This window comes from Durio zibethinus, chromosome 16, assembly GCF_047325235.1.
Source record: "Durio zibethinus cultivar Kanyao isolate XHJ-2024 chromosome 16, ASM4732523v1, whole genome shotgun sequence".
NCBI lineage: Eukaryota > Viridiplantae > Streptophyta > Magnoliopsida > Malvales > Malvaceae > Durio > Durio zibethinus.
The window spans coordinates 5,307,415-5,329,019 of NC_143177.1; the positions used below are offsets into that span (position 1 = coordinate 5,307,415).

The following is a 21,605-nucleotide window of genomic DNA, read 5'->3' on the forward strand; positions in this document are numbered from 1 at the left end:
TTTTATAATTTTATGAGCTTGCTACTTCTTATTATCAATAAACTATATACATATATATATATATATAGATTATGATATTAGTATATATGATATTAGAAGTCTTATGGAAAAAAATAAAATAAAGTATTAGTGGGTGCCTCCAAAACTGAAAACTTGGTCAGTAAACAATATCCTACCAACTGCTGAGAGATTGAATAGGAGGGATTTGCAGATGAATGGCCAATCTCGGGTGTGTGGCAATTCTGAGAAGACTTGGCATCATTTTCATTTGCTGTAATATAAGCCATGTGATATGGAGCCAGTTATGGCCATCGATACACTCTATGTCAGGCAATTTTTCACCTGAAGATTTTTGGTTTGAATTTCTGACAAGGACCTTACAAGTAAACTGTCTTGAATTATGCATGCATGTTGTTTGGCTACTATGGAATAATAGAAATAAATGCCTCCATCAAGGAGCATGTGCTATGTGGAAATCATTGGTAGAAACAGCCCGCGTGAGGACGAGGGAAAGGCTAAAACCGGTTGCCCAACCAACTATATACGATCTCGAGCACGCCACAAAGACAGAGTAGGCAACCTCCTGTACTGGCTATGGTAAAGCTCAATGTGGATGCAGCGTATAGGGACAGAAAACAAGAAGCTGAGCTAGGTGTTGTTTTTAGGGATTCAAAGGTTTTTTCAGTAATGACTTGGGTAGACTGGATTGAAAGTTCCCTTCAACTAGCTTTTGAACAGGGTGCAGAGCGAGTGATAGTGGAGAGTGATCTATGCTGGCAATAAAGGAAATTAGAAACGCGCATGGCTCGCTTTGGTCAGGGGGTAATTGGCTTATGGATATAACGGCATTAGCAGCAAATTTTCAGTCGAGAGGCTAATCGTCTTGCAAATGAATTAGCAAAGATTGGTTTGTGGGTAGGGGAACAGAGTTTTCGAGGGAATGCTCTCCCAAGCTCTATTTGTAATCCTGATTCTATTTTATAATATATGCAATGATGTTTGGGTTAAAATAAATAAATAATAAACAGTTTTGTTTTAAATGTTCAATATTAATATAATATTTTTAATATTAATGTTTTAAGTGGATCTCTTCTCTAAATATTATTATTAAAATATAATTATTTTAATAATAAATAAATTTAATATATTTTAATAATAAATAGTTTTTAATATTTTAACATTTATGTTAATATTATTTGAAAAGACAATTTTTTTTTTAAAAAATCAAATATTTACTCATCTAAATAATAAAAAATCTCTAATTTTTCAAAAAAATTAAATATTTTCCTGAAAACATTTTTAAAAGACAAATTCTATGAAACAAATGAGTCTTAATATATACTTTATATGCATCCAACCGTAATAATTCTTAAATATAAATTCTATTAACTTTTCGAATGAACTTTAACCATATTTATAACTTTATTTCACTCTAAACAGAGATTTCATAATTTAAGCATTCTTAAAAATAATAAGATAATTTATATGATCACTCAGGATAATGAATCTTATTTCGATCACTTCTCTATCTCTAAATGATTCATATCATACCTAATAGCTACCTTACTAAGTATCTATGGTTAGCAAAATAATATAAAAATGTAACACTTGTCATATAAATTAGATAATAAACTTAAGTCAAATGATCACTTATATAACTATTACATAAGAATTTTACCATTAACACTTAAAGTGATTAATAAATGATATTCTTATTTCAAGTCATATTTACTATTCTTATTCTTATAATAAACATCTAAATATTTAGCATGCATATCTATATTTTAATTAAAAAGATTAATTGTTTATTTTACAAGTAGGAATATAAACATATACCAAACTCAACATTTTGTACAATATTCATATCTTAATAAATTATTGATTAGAAATAATTTAATAATAATATTTTTATGTAATAAAGATTTCATAATTATAATTTAATTTTTTCTAATTCCTTTCGGGCTTATTCTACAGATTTTATCTAATAAATCCATGTAATTATTTAAACTTATAGGTAAAAAAAAATACTTTAATAAATAAAAATAATAATGTATTTCACAACTGATTCAATTGGTTATGGGATATATATTAATTCAATTTGAGATAAATGTGAATATTCAAAGAGAAAAAGTTGAATATCCTAAGAAAAAAAATGAGATTTTATTTTTAATTTCTTGATTTAATGATCAAATAAATCTTAAAAAAATACATGGTTGAAATTCGATCACAACCTTCCCTCCCATTTTTAACGTAAGGCTCTGCCCTTCCTTGACTAATCAAAAAAACAAAAAGACGAGGCTTCACAGCCGGTTGCAGGATCAGCGTCAACATTTGGTTTTATTTCGTTCATTTCTTAATTTAAAAGGGAAGTAAAATTACTATTTTAATAAAAGAATGAGAAAGTACTCACTGGCGACCAAACAATTGCCAACTGCCTTTCCTAATTAAATACTGTACAACAAAAAAATTTTGTAAAATAAGAAAGCAATTTGAAAATTAAAAATTAGTTGTCCTAATCTTTACGCACATTCTTTTGCGCGGTATCCAATTATCCGATTACTCATTTCAATAATTTTACGACCTGAATCACGAACCGTTCATCCCAATCAACAACTCTGACACCAGGTCATCCAACGGTCTATAATTAACAGAGATTTTTACAAGTATCTTCCTTTTCGTATAATATCATTTTGATTTTGTCGATTAATTTCAGACACAAGTATCTCGCGCCTCGAAACCCTCGATAAAATTATCGAAAGTCCTTCTGGCCAAAAAAAAAAAAAAAAAATCCTCTAAACAATCTGTTGTGAAAGTTTCTTTGTTTAAGTTTTCAGTTTTCCCTCTGATTGTCTCTCGCTTTCTTTTGTAATTTCTCTTTTTTCAATTTTCCCGTTATCCGAACAACCTCCTTTATCTGTTTTTTCGTCTCTTTGCTGCTCTGAGAAATGGAGATGGTTATGGAGGATTGGCGCTCGAGCAGCCCGCATTCTATTCACTCCATGGCTTTCGAGGCTTTATCTGCCGCTGTTCGAACACGACGGTTTGTTAAGAATGCAATACCTAGTACTCCACGAATATCTGTAGTGTTAAATTGTTAAAGTGTTTTTCTAGTTTTAGTGATTTTTTTCTTTTTTGGAAATTCGTTGCTTTGACTTTTTGACTATTTCTTTGCTTTAAACCTGGAATTTTCAAGAATTGAAGTAGCGATATCTAGGGTTTTTTCATGAAATTCTCTGAGAATTTAGAAGTTTATTTTTGAAAGAATCGGTGAATTGAATTTTTAGGTACTTGTGGAATTAGCGCTCCTTTGGCTAGGGTTTCATGTGGAATTGCTGAAAATGCTTAACCTTTCAAGTGTGGAAGAAGTTGAAGAAGCATGCTAATTTGAAGGTTATGGCTTTGAATGATGTTTGACCTTCAAATGAAGTTGTTGTGAAATTTGTTTCTGTTAGGGCTTTTACGTTTTTGTAAAATGTTATAAAGGTAAAATAAACAAACCGAATTTGAATTTACACTAGGTGGAATTGTGGATTACTAGGGTTTGGATTTTAATCATATTGTTTTCGTGGGAAAATTTGAATGGCGGAAAGGAGGGAGTTAGGATTTCCAAGGACAAGTGCTTTTAGTTTAAAGGAACAGTTAGCAAGAACTACTCTTAACAATGTAAGATCGCAAGGGCATACTTTTATAGAGCTTCGTGAGGATAGGAAGCGATTCATATTCTTCTGCACTTTGTGTCTTGCACCATGTTATAGTGATTCAGTGTTATTTGATCATCTGAAGGGTAGCCTTCACACAGAGAGGTTAGTGGCTGCTAAGGTTACATTGCTAGGAACTAATCCATGGCCTTTCAATGATGGTGTTCTGTTCTTTAGTAAGTCGAATGAAAAAGAGAAACAGTTGGTTGCTGTAAATGGTAACGAAAATAGGTTGTTGGAGTTTGAAAACAATGATAAGAACCTTGCTGTTGTGGAATATGTTGGCAATCAAGTTAGTTCCTATAACAAGAATGTGAATGGTGGAGCAGGGGATTCTGGTTTGGTGATTCCAGGGGTGCTAATCAAGGATGAAGTTTCTGACTTGAAAGTGAATTTTACTGGTTTTGGGAAAATTTCAGCCAGGTTCTCTGAGAAGGATGGAGTCTCAAATGAGATTAGAAGAATATGGTGTGAATGGTTGGGGAAAGAGGCTCCAAGAAATGATGATAAGTTGAAGGTTCCTAAGCATGACTTTGCTGTTGTCACTTTTGTTTATAATTGCGATCTAGGCAGAAAGGGATTGCTTGATGATGTCAAATCACTATTAACATATGGTTCTCCCATGGAATTGGATAATGGTGAAGCTGCTAGTAAGAAAAGGAAGAAGTCATCTTCTGACCCAGAGGATACAAGTGAATCTTTGAGTAATCAGTATGATTCATCTGGAGAATACTCTTCAGCTTCAAATAGTGCTTCTTCAAGACTGGAATTAGATCGATATGATGATCAGCTTATGCTCACAAGATTTATATCAAGTAAGGCTCTAAGGCGAGAGTTGAGGCAGCAACAAAGGATAGCTGCTGAAAGAATGTGTGATATTTGTCAGCAAAAGATGCTTCCTGAGAAAGATGTTGCAACACTCATGAACTTGAGTACTGGAAAACTTGCTTGCAGTAGCAGAAATGTTAATGGGGTATGATTCTCTACTTAATTTGGCTCTGAATCACCTTTTAAGTTATTGAGGAGCACAAATCTGCATCATATTGGTCAATATGGCCTATTTCTTAGTGTCAGCTTGAAGCATTGATTAACATATTAACTCGTTTACACTTCTAAGTTCAAGTTTCATTTACATTCATCATTTTTTTTACATGTAGGCATTCCATGTATTTCACACTTCATGCCTTATACATTGGATACTTCTTTGTGACCTTGAGAGCATTGAGAACCATTCAGTTAATCCAAAAGTAAAACGAAGATCTTGGAGAAAAAATGGAGTCAAATGCAATGAGAGGGGGAAGGATGGAGAGACTAAGGCTACAGGGACCCTGATTTCTTCTGTATTCTGCCCAGAGTGCCAAGGTACTGGTATTGAGGTTGAGGGAGATGAGCTGGAGAAGCCTGATGTCTCTCTTTCTCAGGTATGCATTTTGTGATCTTAAAACATTGAGGTGCTGTTGTACAAGAAAACTTTTTGGGGTTCATTTCTTTCAAAATGAGTAGAACGAAGTATGCATATGTTATTCAAATAATGTAGCATATATCTGTAGAAGCCTGATGTCTCTCTTTCTCAGGTATGCATTTTGTGATCCTAAAACATTGAGGTGCTGTTGTACAAGAAAAGTTTTTTGGGTTCATTTCTTTCAAAATGAGTTGAACTAAGTATGCATATGTTATTTAAATGGCATATATCTATGTTGATTAACATAGTTTTTATTTCCCTTTCAGATGTTTAGATATAAGATAAAAGTAAGTGATGCTCATAGAGCATGGATGAAAAACCCTGAAATGTTGGAGAATTGTTCAACAGGTTTTCATTTTTCTTATCAATCCGGAGAGATGGTTCAGGTTTTCAGACTTTTGCTCACCATTTCCTCTTTTATATCAAAGGAAACTTAGAGACCTTATATTCGTTTTAACTTTAGTGTTTCTTGGTTGCAGGAGAAAGTATTGCCCCTAAAATTGCTGCATTTCTACAGTGCTGACAAGAGTGAGTCAGGCACAAGTATCCTTGGATGAATTCTCCAGTTGACCTTATCTTTGATGTAGGCATGTAGGTTGTAGTGTTAGCAAATATTTTTAATCTGTTATACATATATAGGTAAGGCCATGGTCGACATGAAAACCATGAATAGCAATTCTGGAATAGGATATTTATCTTCCCTTCTGTGTTGTATATTGCTAACACCTGTCTGCATTGTAAATGAACAGGCAGTCAGTGACTTAATGCTATATTGACATTTTGTATGAGGAATAGTTTTAACTCATCTTGTCTCGTCCTCTTCTGTACTTTCTGTCATTTTAATGAACGGAAATTTTACTTCTTGCTTGTAACATTGTTATAAATTATTTAGATAAAGTTATATGGAAGTCTATTAGCAAAATCATCCTTAACAAGTCAATCATTTCCAAGTGTATGCGAGACGTTACCTACTTTGAAATATTGCATTAACATTGTAACTTGAATTTGGATTTGTCAAATATATTGCTAACCTAGTATAATTCGATTGCACCACACCCCATTCTTTTCTGCCGCGCTAAAACAAAAATAAATAAATACATAAATAATCAGGTCTTCCATTTCAACAGCAACAAGTAGCCGGCCAACAGAATTTCTGGAATACTTTTCAAGCAAAAAATACGAGTAATCATGAAAATCAGCCTGCAATTTCATGTTTCATCCAACAAAAACTGACCCCGTACTGGATGTACAAAATCCCAGTTGACAAGCCGGCCAACCCTTTCATGCACGAAAAAGCTTAGCAACGATAAATAAATAAATATATATATATAAGCCTTTCTACTCATCTAATTCAAGCTACTCCAAAATGGGCAACTTAAACCAATCCATGACCTTGGTGACTTTCCTGGTTGTTCTAGCCATTGCTCTATTTATTTTGGGAGGTTCACAGTATTATGCACGGCCCTCTGGCAAAAGTTTCCGGGTTGCGAACTAAGACCACACGCACAGCCCTTGTCTCTGGCAAAAGTTCATGGCTTTGGAACAAGATGAGAAGTATTTCGAAAGTATTCCTGATGATACCATGAAAATTAAACAGGTTTATGGTGTCCTCCTGAATTGCTATGCACATTTTAGAAGCCTTGAAAAAGCAAAGGCCACCATGAAACAAATGCCACTTTGACTCTTCCTTGCAATGTAAAGTTAAACGTATATGTACAGCTGAGAAAATATGAGAAGTTAGACCTTTATTACAAGAGATGCAAGAAAAGAGTATCGAGTTTGATTCATTCACGTACAACACTCGATAGAATGCTTATGTTTCTGTTTTTGATATTGAGGGAATGGAGAAATTCCTGATGAATCCTTGCGTCTCTACTGATTGGCAAGCATATGTTACGTCAGATCAAATGGGTACTCAAAAGCGCAGCTTCTTGAAAATGCTTCGAAAGTGTTGAAGAGAGTGAAGAAAAGAATCACCGCTAAAGTCAAGAAGAAAGCTTATGAAATTTTCCTCATATTATATGCCAATATTGAGGGCAAAGAGGATGTTTAGCGCAGGCGGAAATTGCATAAGGATATTGGGGAACTCCACAGTATAAGCTATGTGTTAACGATAAGCTCTTTGGTGAAGTTGGATGATCTTGATGGTTCAGAGAAAATCGCTGATGAGTAGGTATCCCAATATACAGAAGCTGGGGTTCCAAGATTGTTGATCAGTACTTATTGCAAAAAGGGGCTCTTGAAAAAGGCTCAAGCTTATGTAAACAGGCTTATGGAAAGTGGGAGGGTGCCGGATGCATATGTTTGCCAGCCCACAAGGATGGCAGTCCAACCATGTTATTTTAGCTGCATGTTTTGATTATTTGAAAAAAGAGGGAGACATTGAAGTAGCAGAAGAGCTTGTTAAGTTCCTTAGAGCTAACGTTATGTTTGGATAAATATTAATAAAAAAAATTAAAAAATTTAAAATATATATATATGTAATCCTTATTTGGATAATTAAAATTAATAAAAAAAAAGAAAGAAAAAAAAATTTAACAATCATTGTTTGGATAAAGAGTGAAAAAAAAAAATAATTCATTATAATAATTTTTTTCAATTATAATATTTCATTGCTTGTGATTTCAGAGCACTCTTGGATTATGATATGTTTGTTATCTTATCTGACCTCACCATTGCTTCTATATCAATAATTTTTAATCAAGTGAAATAGGAAGATATTTTACAAATATACATTAATGGATTTTGAGCTAGTCTGTGCTCTCATAAACTCAAAAAATATATCTATTCATATTCAATCATTCATTAAAATCAAATCACCAAAAAATTATAAAAAATTTTTATATTGAAAGAGATATGTGAAACTTACTTGAAAAAAAGATGACTTTGAAAAAATTACAGATTAATTATGATCTGTTTAGATTTTTTTATTAAGTTTTTAATATTAATAAAAAAATAAATATAATAATCATTTTATAAAAAAATATTTTTCAACTTTCATTTTCCTAGCTTTTTCTCTAAATTTGGGTATTAAAAAAATTGAGTTTAGAAGAGAAACCAAAAGTTATTTGATTTCCATCTCTTTTTTTTTTTTAATTAAAAATTTATCCAATCAAAAGAAGAAAGGTTTTCTTTCCTTTCCATTCTTTTACTTTACTTTACTTTCCTTTCCTTTCTCTTTCCTCAATTCAAACAGGTCAAAAAGGCTATTTGTGATAGATTATTGAATAATGTTAGAGATAAAGACCTAGGTGCCAGGGCCATTGCTGTGATAAGAGGAGTCAATGAGAATCTTGATGATGAAGAAGAAGAATCAAGGACTCAGGGAGTCCAAATATTAGGTTAACAGCTGAATTCTTTTGGCAACTTAGCTAGGAGACGTCCAGCTGAGCTGCCAAAGATTGATTTCATTCGTCTTTATCTAATGCTGTTTATAACACAAAACACAAGCTAATTGATTACAAAATGTGTTTCTTTCCAAATGAGAAATGCAAAAATTTTCATCTGCGGCCTGGTACTTGAAATCAGCTGTGGCCAAAACACCAATTATCTTCTGCTCGACTATTGTTAAATTGATTGTCATATAAATACGTTTCCTCCTTCAACTTTTGCCTATATAATCATTACGTTTATTTAGTTCTGTTTAAATTGTGAAATTTAGGCAGACTACCTTCTATTTGTTGCTTTCGGAAAGAGAATTATTGCTAAAATATAGACTCGATCAATACTCAAGGCTCACGCCAAAGGATTCTAGTATGACATTTTTTTCCCTCTTTTGCATGATTCAATTTAATAAATAGACGTGCAAAGAGAAAAGAGAATTACCCTCAGTGTTAAATTATGGTTCTGAAATTTGAAGATTAAATTCCTTGATTGTCAAAGTAAAGCAAACTCATCCACACTTATCTGAACCCAATCTACCTATTTTTGTAGCCGTACGTAAAGAAATCAACCTATTGATCATAAACAAGAAGTTTGATGAAATGTCTTATTAGTTCTGCCGGCTGGATCTGTGGTGGTTACATCATTTCCTTGTCCATAGGGTGGATGCTTACAAGGAGGATAAAACAAGGCTCAAATGCACCACAACCATGTCAAATTTTATCAACATATTTAGGTCTGATGGAGTATCCACTCAGCTTAGAAGATAAGGTTTTACACAGCAGCATAGTTATTGGACCGAAGAGTCATTGGTTTTAAACGTTGGATCAATCGAATCAATAAATATATTTTAAAAGTTAATCCATTATGTGATAAATCATAAAATTTTATTTTAGATAATTTTATATTTAAAAAATTAAAATATATAATCTAATATAATAAGTATGAAAAAAATATATATTTAAAAAAGATATAATAAATTTAACTTTAAAAAAATTTAAAATTAAAACTCCTAACTCAAAATCTCAAAATACAAATTAAATAATTCAATCGTATTAATTTAAAGAACCAAACAAAATTAAATACTTTAAAGAACTGAAAACAAAAAAAAATCTTTAAAAAAAAAAAAGAAATGAGAAAGTGACTGTTTTTTCTAGTTGATTTTTATTGTTCATAAATTGTAGGAGAAAATAACACCATTTTTTTAAAATTTAAAATTTTTTATTTTCTATTTTATTTTAAAATATATTATTTTAATTAAATAACACTACAATCCATAGTTTCAATTATAAAAGCTAAATTAATCATAATTTTAAGTCATTTTATTAAAAAATTTAAAATTCAACTGATTTATTGATTTATTAATTGAACCGTCCATTCAATATAATTTAAAACGAATTAATTAAAATTCCTGTTAATAAGAAAAATTAAATCACTGATTCATTTGGTCTAACGAATGATCCGATCAGATCTGGGTAACCATGCAAATCAGAGCAACCCAAAAATGTAAAAGGGACAGATGTGACAGGGTGGTGGAGCAAATGCATTGCTGCAATGGGAAGCAGTGTGTCCATGAATGATTATGGCAAACTTAGCGGCAAGCGTGACGGGGGTCTACACCAACACTTAATTGCAAGAAACCAAATATTTTCTTTCCAAAAAACTGTTGACAATATAGGAAACCAAAGATCCCAAGTTCCTACCTTTGATTTTTCAACTTTCATTAGGATTTAACTGGTAGTAATATAAACACCGATCCTTGCTTAAGAAAGCTCTAATGGTGCAAAAATATGTTCGTATCTTATTATTACATCTTAAATTCAATCCTCTGCCCTCTTTAATTGCTTCAGCAATGAAAAATCACTTTCAATTATATTTATGTAGTAATTCTATGCAGAAATTTTTCATTTTCTCTTCCATTATTGTGTTTTATACTTTTATTTCACGTTTTATTTTGATGATAACTTAAAATGAGTTTCCCTTATTTTTGAGGTATGATCAGTAGCCTAGTATTATTCCACTCTCTTTTCCCTAGTTGGATCGCAGTCGTATACGACATACATATATATATATATATATATATGTTATGTATGTATATGTATATATTATATCATTTTGGCAGACATACTAAAGGCCGAAAATGAGAGGCCACCAACCCCTGCATGGCAGATACCACCCTCTTCATGAAATCATGTCACGTCAGGTCGTCTCATGGTAAACGATAATTTGGAAAAAAGAAATTTATTTCTCTATCAAATAGCTGAAGAAAATTACCAACCAAGAAAAAGGATAAGCTCGAGGGATAGGAGAGGATAGGTTTGTTTCTTTTTTTTATTATTTATTATTTTTTTATTTATATATTATTTTCCTAGTTAAGATAAAACATGAGTTAATGATACAAATGATTTAAAAAATATTTAATATAATATTTAAATTATAATAATTTTATGTGATATTTAATTTATAAATTTATTAATTAATATATTTAAAAATAAATATAAAATTGATTAATAAATTTATAATTTGTTTATTATATTAAATATTTTAAAGTTTAAATATTATATTTAATATTTATTATAATTTTACAACTATTCGTAATATCTAAGACAAGCACAAAACTTTTTTTTTCCAAGCTGGTATGCCGTCAGAGGAGATAAGCATGTAATGGGACCTTTTTGTCAGTTAAATTTGACAACTAAAGCGTATCTTCCACAATAATATTCAAATATATAGGTTTCTTATAATTGTTTTCATGAAGTAGGAAATTTGAAAAAGAAAGACGAAAAAAGAGACTGAATTTCAAATAATCTTATGATACTATCTTGAATCTTTGTGTATATTGTGTTTATTTACTCTGTTTTGCGGATTTATGGAAGAAATCAATTTCCAATGTATCAAGAACATTTTGATTTAGCATTACTTAAGATGCTAGGTTTATAACAAAACAAGCCTAAACAGCTAAAGTTTAGAGTCTAATAAAACTTTTATATTAAGAATAATAAATATTAGTAGTTTAGAATGTGATTTTATTCTTATATTAGATAAAAAATTTTAATTATTGAAGAATAGATTTAATTTTTGTACAAATTTATTTTAAAAATTATATTCAAATAAAAACGTTTATAACAATTAATAAAGAATGAGTTATAATTATTTAAATATGTTTAATGTAAACATTTGTAATTAACAATGAATGAGTTTTAAATATAAAAATATGTTTAAACACAAACAATTGTAATAATTAATAATGAAAGAGTTATAACTATTTCCATAAATAATTATGCTTGAACAGAAGTGTTTTGTTTATACTAGTTAATAACAAAATAATTATAATGATTTTAACAAACTGACATGATTATTCGTAAAAAAATATATATATACTATTCAATAACTATAAAAAGGTATTTATGCATAAATATTTTCACTACTTCTACTTGAAGAGTTTTAAGGTTTTATTATATCTTAAAGGTATAATTTTCTTTAAAAAAGTGTTTCACGAATCAATTTCAAAATTTCTTTCTATAATTTCTATTCTTGTTATGTGCTTGATCTCTTAAACCAATTTCAAAACCAACTCTTAAATATTCTAATGCCGTTAGGTAGCAAGAAGTAAAGGTGAAGAAGATGAACTAATTTGTTGAGGTTACATTCTGAATTCCTTATTTGATCATCTATATGGTCTATACAAAAATATGAAATCACCAAAGGAAATTTGGATTGCTTTTGAAAACAAATACATGAACGACAATAAGGTATTGATAAATTTTTAACTTTAAAATATTTTGAATTTACCATAACTAATGATAAACCAATTATAGATCAAATGCATGAATTATAAATTTTGGCTTCTAAGTTAAGTGAATTAGAAATTAAAATTCCTAATTCATTTCAAGTGAGAGCAATTTTGTCAAAACTTTCTCATTCTTGGAATAGATATTCAAAAAGATTCAGCATTCAAAGAAAACTTTAACTATTGAAGAATTTGTTGGAACATTTTCAAAATAATAAGTCATACGAATTGCATATGATGGTGAATAGCTATATCCTTTTAAAAGACATAATCATTTACTAAAAATTGTATCTTACAAAGAATAATGTTTATACAAATAGGCATATTTTTGGATAGTTATATTTGTACAAAGAGACTTCTATTAAATTATAAATAAAACTCTTTTTATTTTTAGAAGATACAAAGATAAAAAATATCATTTTGGTAGAAATATTCTACATATGAAACAAAAGCCATAAAAAGCCCTATAAGTTTTTTATAGCCAAATCATAAATTTTGTTCTTATGCGGTGAATGCTCAACGGATTGATTTTGTTAATACAAAACGTAATCATACAAAATATAGTCAATCATTGGGTTTCATTTTAGTTCCAAGATTTATTGCTAGTAACCAATTAATCAAGTGGTGGGGGAAATGAAAACCTTAAAGAAAGTGGCACTGTTACACGCCTTGAAGCCTTTCCCCAATTTTTTATGTTTTTCCAAACCCTAGGTTCTAACTATCTTAAGGTTTTATTGCATAATTTTATGAGAAATCCTTATAAAAAGTAGTGGGTGATAGACAAAGATAGAATTATATCGATCACAAGAAGTTCATACCCCAAGTTCAGACCATGTTTGCTTAGGAATTCACATGATTTCACAAGGTATGTTTTACATTAATAGATTTCTTATATTAATTTTTGTTTAGTGGGCAACATCACATACATCAATAGTTAAATAATCTATAAACACTAGAAGGGTCAAATTAGAATTTTCAGACCTATGTGAAACTATTATTATTGGTAGAAGATGAATTCAAATTAGTTGAATCTAATTAATGTTTAATGAGATAAAAGAAAAAAAATAGGTTAATGATAATAGAACCTATGGATTAGCCTTTGTTCACAATAGAAGGGATCAAAAGCTCCACTCTTATCTCAATCGACTTTTTACATGAGACAAGAATAGACCACTTTTGTCTCGAACTTTACTCTTTATCATGTTTGCATTTTTACAAAAAAGGGCCTGGGGACTTTCCTATGTCTAACCATGCTAGTATAGCATCAGTCTTTAAAAATATACACATTTATGAATAAAGTCGAAGTGATAAAAGTATTAAATAGAATTATGATATATTCAACCATTTCAATATATGCCACATGGATTAATATTGGCTTTAAAAAAAAGAAATTGATTCGATTAAGAAGTGGTTTTGATTAAAAAATGACAATAAATCATATACTATTTATATGATTAATTTTCTAGTCAAAAGTAGAATATTATGGGAAAGTATAGGTTTTTATAACTAAATGCACTATTTTGATATGAAAGTAACATTTTCTATTGAAATGTGTTACATATGGTAATAAGTTTAGATCAAATGATGCTATTTTATGCAAAATGATATTTTAGAATCATGTTTCATAACTTGCATATAGCATTTGTGAGAGCTTTCCAAAGGAAATATTATGGAATCATGATAAATTACATAATATGTTTGTTTATATGCATTCTTATTTTAAATATGAGATTTAAAATATATATATGTATGGATCAGCATGGTGTATATATATATGTGTGGAAGGGGCTTGTGAAATAATATTACAAATTATGGTATAGAGCTTTTGATCATCCTTTGGTTAATGCTTTTCATGATGGTTATCCTAAATGGCTATACAAATTAGACATATGAAAATATAGCAAGATGAAACTATTTTGGATGATGGCCATAGTTTTTATCATAACCATAAAAATGTCCAATAATGTTCATGGTAAAAGGTGTATATATATATAATAGTCACTTGATAGGTCTATTAGTGGTCCTATAATATGAATATATTCTAAAAGGACATATGAAATATCCTTTTGTATATATGTAATTTGTCGACAAAAAATCATGCTATTTGAGTATATATACACAATTGGTTAAGTTTTAAGTCTTGAATTTACAATGATAAGAAGCTATGAAAAATAACAAAAAGATCATCTTGTTCCACCAAGGGATTTGAGGCCTCTTTACAATAATTTACTTGGTGGAAAAGGCAATATGATGTATAGTTCACACATTTGATGGTAATGGCATTAATTTCTTGGGATATTAAGAAATGGACAAATGTGAAACCATCATGACAAAAGTAAAGATAAAGTGATCACTATAAACTAAAAGAATTTATGATAATTGTACAAAAGATATCCATAATAGTTGAATATTATAGGAAAAGCATTCTTTAAAGAATGGATAGACATACATGGTGGAAGTATTGGTTTTATAAACCTTTAAGATAAAATAAGTTAAAATTTCACTATGTGGTATATAAAATTAACAAAGCTGTGTTGAAAATTTAGGAATAAGGCTCAAGCCTATAATATGAATCACCCATGATGGAAACTTGACTAAACTTTTGATATAACATCAAATTTTAAGTTCAATGAGCAAAAGTATATCATCTGTACAAGACTGCAAGCACTATAATCTTATATTTTTATCCCAAGTAAAGTGCTTAGTACCCATAATGATAAAGGAATGATCAAATTATATTCTTAATAGACCCATAACATAAATATGTTAGAGTGTTATAGTTAAGGGAACATGCTTGATAAAAGCTACCTATGTAAGTGTGAAGTATGGCCACTTCTTAAAAGTTCAAAGGCCAAACTCTAACATCACTCATGAAAAAAAGATATAGACACATGGCTAAAATAATGTCCCTGAATACCGAGCATTCATTGGGTGTAGAAGTTTTTTTGTGAGAAATAAGTTCAAATACCAAATGGAATAACTGGTTCAAAGCATAGTATATCATGCAATTTTGGTTAACTTTAACTTGTTTTCACTAAATGAATATTCAAATCAGTAGATACCTTTATTTATGCAAAAATTTTCCAAAATTATCAAAGATTTGGTTTATTTTGAAAATGGCGAGAAATTGTTGGAACATTTTCAAAATATTAAGTCATATGAATTACATACGATGGTGAATAGTTATATCTTTTTTAAAAAACATAATTATTTACTAAAAGTTATGTCTTATAAAAAATAGTGTTTATGTAAATAGGCATTTTCATGAACAGTTGTGTCTGTACAAAAAAACTTCTATTTAATTATAAATAAGAGAGTTTTATTTAATTATAAATAGATCTTTTTCAGTTTTTGAAAGATACAAAGATAAAAAAATATCATTTAGGTAGAAATATTTTGCATATGAAACAAAAGCCAGAAAAAGTTTCAGAAAAAGTTTCACAAGTTTTCTATAGCCTAATCATATAATTCTATTCTTATGTCGATGAATACTCAGTGAATTGATTTCTTTAGTGCAAAATGTAATCAATCATTGGGCTTTATTGTATTTTCAAGATTTATCACCAATAACTTTTTTGTATACCAATTAATCAAGTGGTAAGGGTGAATCATAGTTATCAAAACCGGACCAAACATTAAACAGTTCAAAGTTTCGGGTTATTGGATCAATGGTTCAACTATTGGGTCAATGGGTTAATTATCGATTCAATAAAAATATTATAAAAATATAAATATTTTAAAAATTCAAAATTCAAACTTTTAACTAAAATTATAATTTAATAATTCAACTATAAAACTATAAATTTTAAAGTATATCATAAACTACAAATTTTAAAATATAAAATTCATAAAACAATTAATTAGTAGTTAGAAATTAAATTACTTAACATTTTATTAAAATCATATTTTATATTTTAATAGTTAGAAATAATATTTATATTTTAATAAACATAATAAATAATAAGTAATAAATAATTATAAATAATTATTATTTATATTTACTAAAATACAAATGTTATTTATTAACATATAATAATTAATCTTTATGTAATAAAAAGAAATATCTATATATAAACTTAATAAAAAGGAAATATTTATATTTATATAAAAATTAGTAAAAAAGAAACTAAAATCATTTTAATATTTGTTATATGAATGTAGGTTTTTTTTATTAATTTTACATAGATACATTTTCTTTTATAATTATTTTTTATCATGGTCGAATAATTAATCATTTTTATTAACATTTTTTATTAATTTTATATATTATTTTTATAAGTATTTTTAATTATGGTATCAATTAATAAAAATTTTTCTTAGATCATCTTTTTTTTTTTTTTTTTAAGTTGCTTATTTTATACATTTATAAGTTTTTTACAATATCATTATCCATGTATCTCAAAATATGCCAACATATTATTAATATAAGGACACAAAAGGTTTTGATAGTAGAAAATAAGGATCGGAAGGCTTATTTAGATGAAATTATAGTATAAGGGTTTAATTAGATTATTTTGAATACTTGAAGGGTTTTTTTCATATTTTACCTAAACTTATTAATTGGTATTAAATCAATTAGGTTCAAAAAAAAAGAAAAAAACCATCCTATTTATTATTTATTATGTAAACCACTAGTTCACAATGGTTTAAAGTGGTTTAATTGCAAAACTGGTTTAATTACATAATCAAACCAGTTTTAACATCGGTTCATCGATTCACCTGGTCAAACCAACAGTCTCATCTGGTTTTGATAACTATGGGGCGAATAAAACATTAAGGAAAATGGCATCATTACATGCCTTGAAACCTTTCCTCAATTTCTCATGTTTTTCCAAACCTTAGCTTCTAACAAAATTCCATACTAACTTACAAATTGAAGTTGAAAATCATACACAAGATGTACTCTTTCTTAGAAGTTCCAGTGTGAACTATGTGAATGAACAAAATTCTGAAAAAAACTCGTCAATCTTCTAAAAAAATATAATAATTTTAAATTTAAGAAAAAAAGATTCAAGAAATCTAAATTTAACAAGAATAAAATGTATTTTCATTGTGGAAAGAAAGAACATTTTATTGAAGATTACACAATCAAACATGTTGGAATCACAATTGGTTCTAGTTTTGAAAATAAGGCAAAATGGTTAAATAAGAAGTAAAAAAACTTGTTGCAATGGTGTTCGATATGCAAATCAGAATGATCACTAAAATTCATATGACTAGTATAAATAAGTCATCAGATTAATGGCTGGATTCTGGAGCAACAATTCATGTCTGTAACAATAAAGAGCAGTTCAAACCAATGAAGAATGTAAAGAACCAAAAAATATCCTTGTGAGAAATTATGTTCCTGTCAAAGTAATTGGAAAAGCATGTTCTTGTCAAAGTAATTGGAAAAGAAACGATTGAATTGAAATCCATGTTAGAAAAAAAATTAACATTACTTAATGTTTTTCATGTTTCTTAAATTAGAAAAAAACCTTGTATTTGCAAATCTCTTATATAAGAAAGGCTTTAAAACTGTACTAGAGACTAATAAAGTTATAGTGTCCAAAGATGGTATATTCATTGGAAAAGAATATTCCAACAATAGTATGTTTAAATTTAGTATTAATGAAATATATAATGTTTCTGCTTATATTATTTAGCATTCTTCTACTTTGTGGCATACTACATTAGGATGTTTTTATTATCAATATATGCATCATATGTCTAAGCAAGGTTATATAACATACCAAAAAAATTAGTACATTAAATGTGAAAGCTATATAAAAGCAAAAATGATTAAGAAATTTTTTTCTAAGGTTGACAAAAATACAGAATTGTTAGAATTTGTACATTTTGATATTTGTGAATTAAATGGTTTATTAACAATGGGAGGAAAAAGGTATTTTATAACATTTATAAATGATAGTCTATGTATCTAGCTAAAACAAAAGATAAAGTTTTTGATAAATTTAAAGGATGCAAATTTGTTGTTGAAAATCAAAAGGATAAGAAAATTAAAATTCATCAAACTAATAAAGGAAGGGAATATTTTTCAAATTCATTTTCTCTTTTATGCAAAGAAAATGGAATTGTTAATAAAAAAATAGCCCTATTATGCACCCCAATAAAATGGTTTAATTGAAAGAAACAATAGAACTTTAATTGATACTATAAATAGTATGTTGTTAAATACTAAATTACCTCTAAATCTTTGAGGAGAAGCACTTCTAACATGTTATCTAGATAATATAATTATTTCCAAGAAATTCTTACAATCATCATACAAACTTTGAAATCATGGCAAAAAACCAAATTTGGATTATTTCAAAGTGTGGTAATGCACAGTTTTTTTACAGAATACCTAATCCTTATAAAACAAAAATTGGACTAGAGATATTAAAGCATTTTTGTCATTTTTGTTGGTTATGCACAAAATTTAAAAGCATATAGACTTCTTGATTTTAATACTAATGTTATTATTGAATCTATTCATATAGTATTTTTTGAAAATAAGTTCATATATGATAAAGAAATTGAAAAAGAGAAACAAGTTGAAATGGTTCGTATAAATGGAAATAAAAGAAAAGAAAGTAACGATTCTGTTGACCAATAAAGAGTTAAAAAACTAAAAAAGAGAATTTTTTATATTTTGATTTGTTTCTTTAGATTCTATTATCTTTTTAGTAAAATGAGATAAAACCAAAACGCTTAATAAAACACCAATTTTACTAAATGTAAAAGAAAACCCTAAACATTTAGTGAAGTTATGAGTCCTAGAGATATTGTCTTTTGAAAAGAAGTTATTGATGATGAAATGAACTCAAGTACACCCAATAATACATGGATCTTGGTAGATTTACCTCCAAGTTCTAATCTTATAGGACATCAATGGGTGTTTTGAAGAAAATATAAAATGGATGGTTTTATACAAACCTTTAAAGCAAAATTAGTTGCAAAAAGTTTAAAAAAATAAAAAGGCATAGATTATTTTGACACATATGGTCCAATAGCTAGAATAACATCAATCAAAATTCTTATAGCTTTGGCTTCGATTTGTAAATTACATGTGTATCAAATGGATGTTAAGACGATCTCTTTAAATGGTGACTTGAAGAAAGAAGTTTACATGAAACAATCTAAAGGTTTTATTCTTCCAAGAAATGAAAATAAAGTATATAAATTAGTTAAGTCAATTTATGGGCTAAAGCAAGCTCTTAAATATTGGCATGAAAATTTGAATACAACCATATTGTCAAATGATTTTAAACACAATAGAGTAGATAAGTACATTTGCTCAAAATTTATTGAAGAATATGAATCAACAATATGTCTCTATGTGGATGATATGCTAAGTTTTAGCACTAATATAATTGGCATAAACGAAATCGAAAGGTATTTAAATTCTAATTTTAAAACGAAGGATTTAAATGAAGTTGATACTATATTGAGAATTAAAGTTAAGAGACATAATAATGGTTTTGTACTTAATCAAAGTCATTAAATTAAGAAATTGCTTAGTAAGTTCAAATATCTTAATATATATATAAAAAAAAAAAGAAAACCAATAGTTCATATGATACAAGTATAAAGTTGATAGAAAACCATGGTCAAATAATTGCACAACTTAAACATCCTAGTGCCTTTGGAAGTATTATGTATGCTATGCATTATACTAGGCTAGTTATAACTTTTGCTATTTGTAAATTATCAAGATATACAAGTATAGCCTAGTAAAAGTCATTGGAAAGCCATAGAAAAGGTTCTTGGTTATCTTAAAAGAACTAAAGAGTTTGACTTATTTTATTCAAAATATCTTGCATTTTTGGAAAGATATTCAAATGTTAGCTGGATCACTAATATAAGTGGCATTAAATCCACGTCAAGTTACATGTTTACTCTTTGACATGGGGTGACTGGCTAGGAATCCAAAAAACAAACTTGCATCTCATATTTAACAATAGAATCTGAATTTATAGCTTTAACTGCAATAGGCAAAGAAGTAGAATGGTTGAGAAATTTATTAATAGATATATGGTTGTGGCCATAACTGAGAACAAAAGTTTCTTGTACTATGATAGTAAAGTTATAATGTCTAGGTTCATAGTGAAATTTATAATAAAAATCTAGACATATTAGTCTAAGACATGGTTAATTGATAAAAAAAAAAAAAAGGGATAATTACCATAATATATGTTGAATTCTCAAATAATTTAGTTGATCCTCTTACCAAGGCACTATTTAAAAATTTGGTAAGAAGCATTACAAGTGAAATGGGTTTAAAAATCCTTTTAGACACTAATAACGGGAACCCAACTTTAAATTAGTAACCTTTAGTTTCAAAATTTAATAGGTAGAAACAAGCTATTACTATGTGTCTATTAAATATTAGTAAAATTTATTCAAATCCTAAAGACTAATACTGCTCATTACATGAAGAGGATGAGTTTTATACTCTTAATGGAGTTTATTAGGTAAATATCTAAATCAATGGAGATATAAAAAAAAACTCTACCTATATAGACATAGAAGTATTGTCGTTTCAAAAAGAAAAATTATGATTTTTCTTATAAATATTTATGAATAAGATAAACACATGGCCATAATAATATTAAAGTTGTTATAAACCTCTAACAGAAAATTAAGTAAATATTATTTGTCATATTTTAAATTCTAATACTAAGAGTTGAAGTTTAATTTGTGAGTACCATCAATTTCATTAGAATTTTAAGGTATATATGCTAATTGAAGATTTAAATTGAGAGATATCATATTATATTAATAATATTTATTTAAGTGAATGATTAAAGATTAAGCACCAATATTCTAAATTAATAAAAGATTGTTGATAGTTTAGAATGTTAAGTTAGATTTTACTCCCTATATTGGATAAAAAAACTTAATTTTTGTATTAAATTTATTTTAAATAATTATATTTAAACATTTATAATAGTAAATAACGAATGAGTTTTAATTATAAAAATATGTTTAAATACAAATGTTTATAATATTTAATAATGAAAGAGTTGTAACTATTTATATAAATAATTATATTTGAATAAAAGTGTTTTGTTTGTAGTAGTTAATAACAAAAAAGTTATAATTATTTTAAACAAATTAACATGATTATTCATAAAAAGATGACTGTTCAATAACTATAAAATTTTTTTATGTATAATCAATTTTATTACTTTTATTTAAAGAGTTTAAAATTTTATTATATCCTAAAAATATAAATACTTTTAAAAAAATATTTTTCACTCTTCAAAATCATAATTAATTTTTATTATTT

At 28.0% G+C, this 21,605-nt stretch overlaps 1 protein-coding gene across 3 annotated transcripts; it reads left to right on the top strand.

Moving 5' to 3' along the window:
- The first annotated feature begins 2,687 nt into the window (after positions 1–2,687).
- Positions 2,688–5,965, top strand: LOC111291171 (uncharacterized). Of its 3 annotated transcripts, none has more exons than XM_022882807.2 (5): positions 2,693–3,040; positions 3,285–4,671; positions 4,856–5,119; positions 5,427–5,546; positions 5,640–5,965. In XM_022882807.2, exons 2-5 carry the CDS (start codon positions 3,580–3,582, stop codon positions 5,715–5,717), a joined length of 1,554 nt encoding a protein of 517 aa, XP_022738542.2. In that variant the 5' UTR covers positions 2,693–3,040; positions 3,285–3,579; the 3' UTR covers positions 5,718–5,965. The 3 variants fall into 3 exon arrangements, with proteins under 3 accessions (XP_022738533.2, XP_022738542.2, XP_022738539.2); XM_022882804.2 differs by having other exon boundaries at positions 2,766–3,063; XM_022882798.2 differs by having other exon boundaries at positions 2,688–4,671.
- Positions 5,966–21,605: the final 15,640 nt, after the last annotated feature.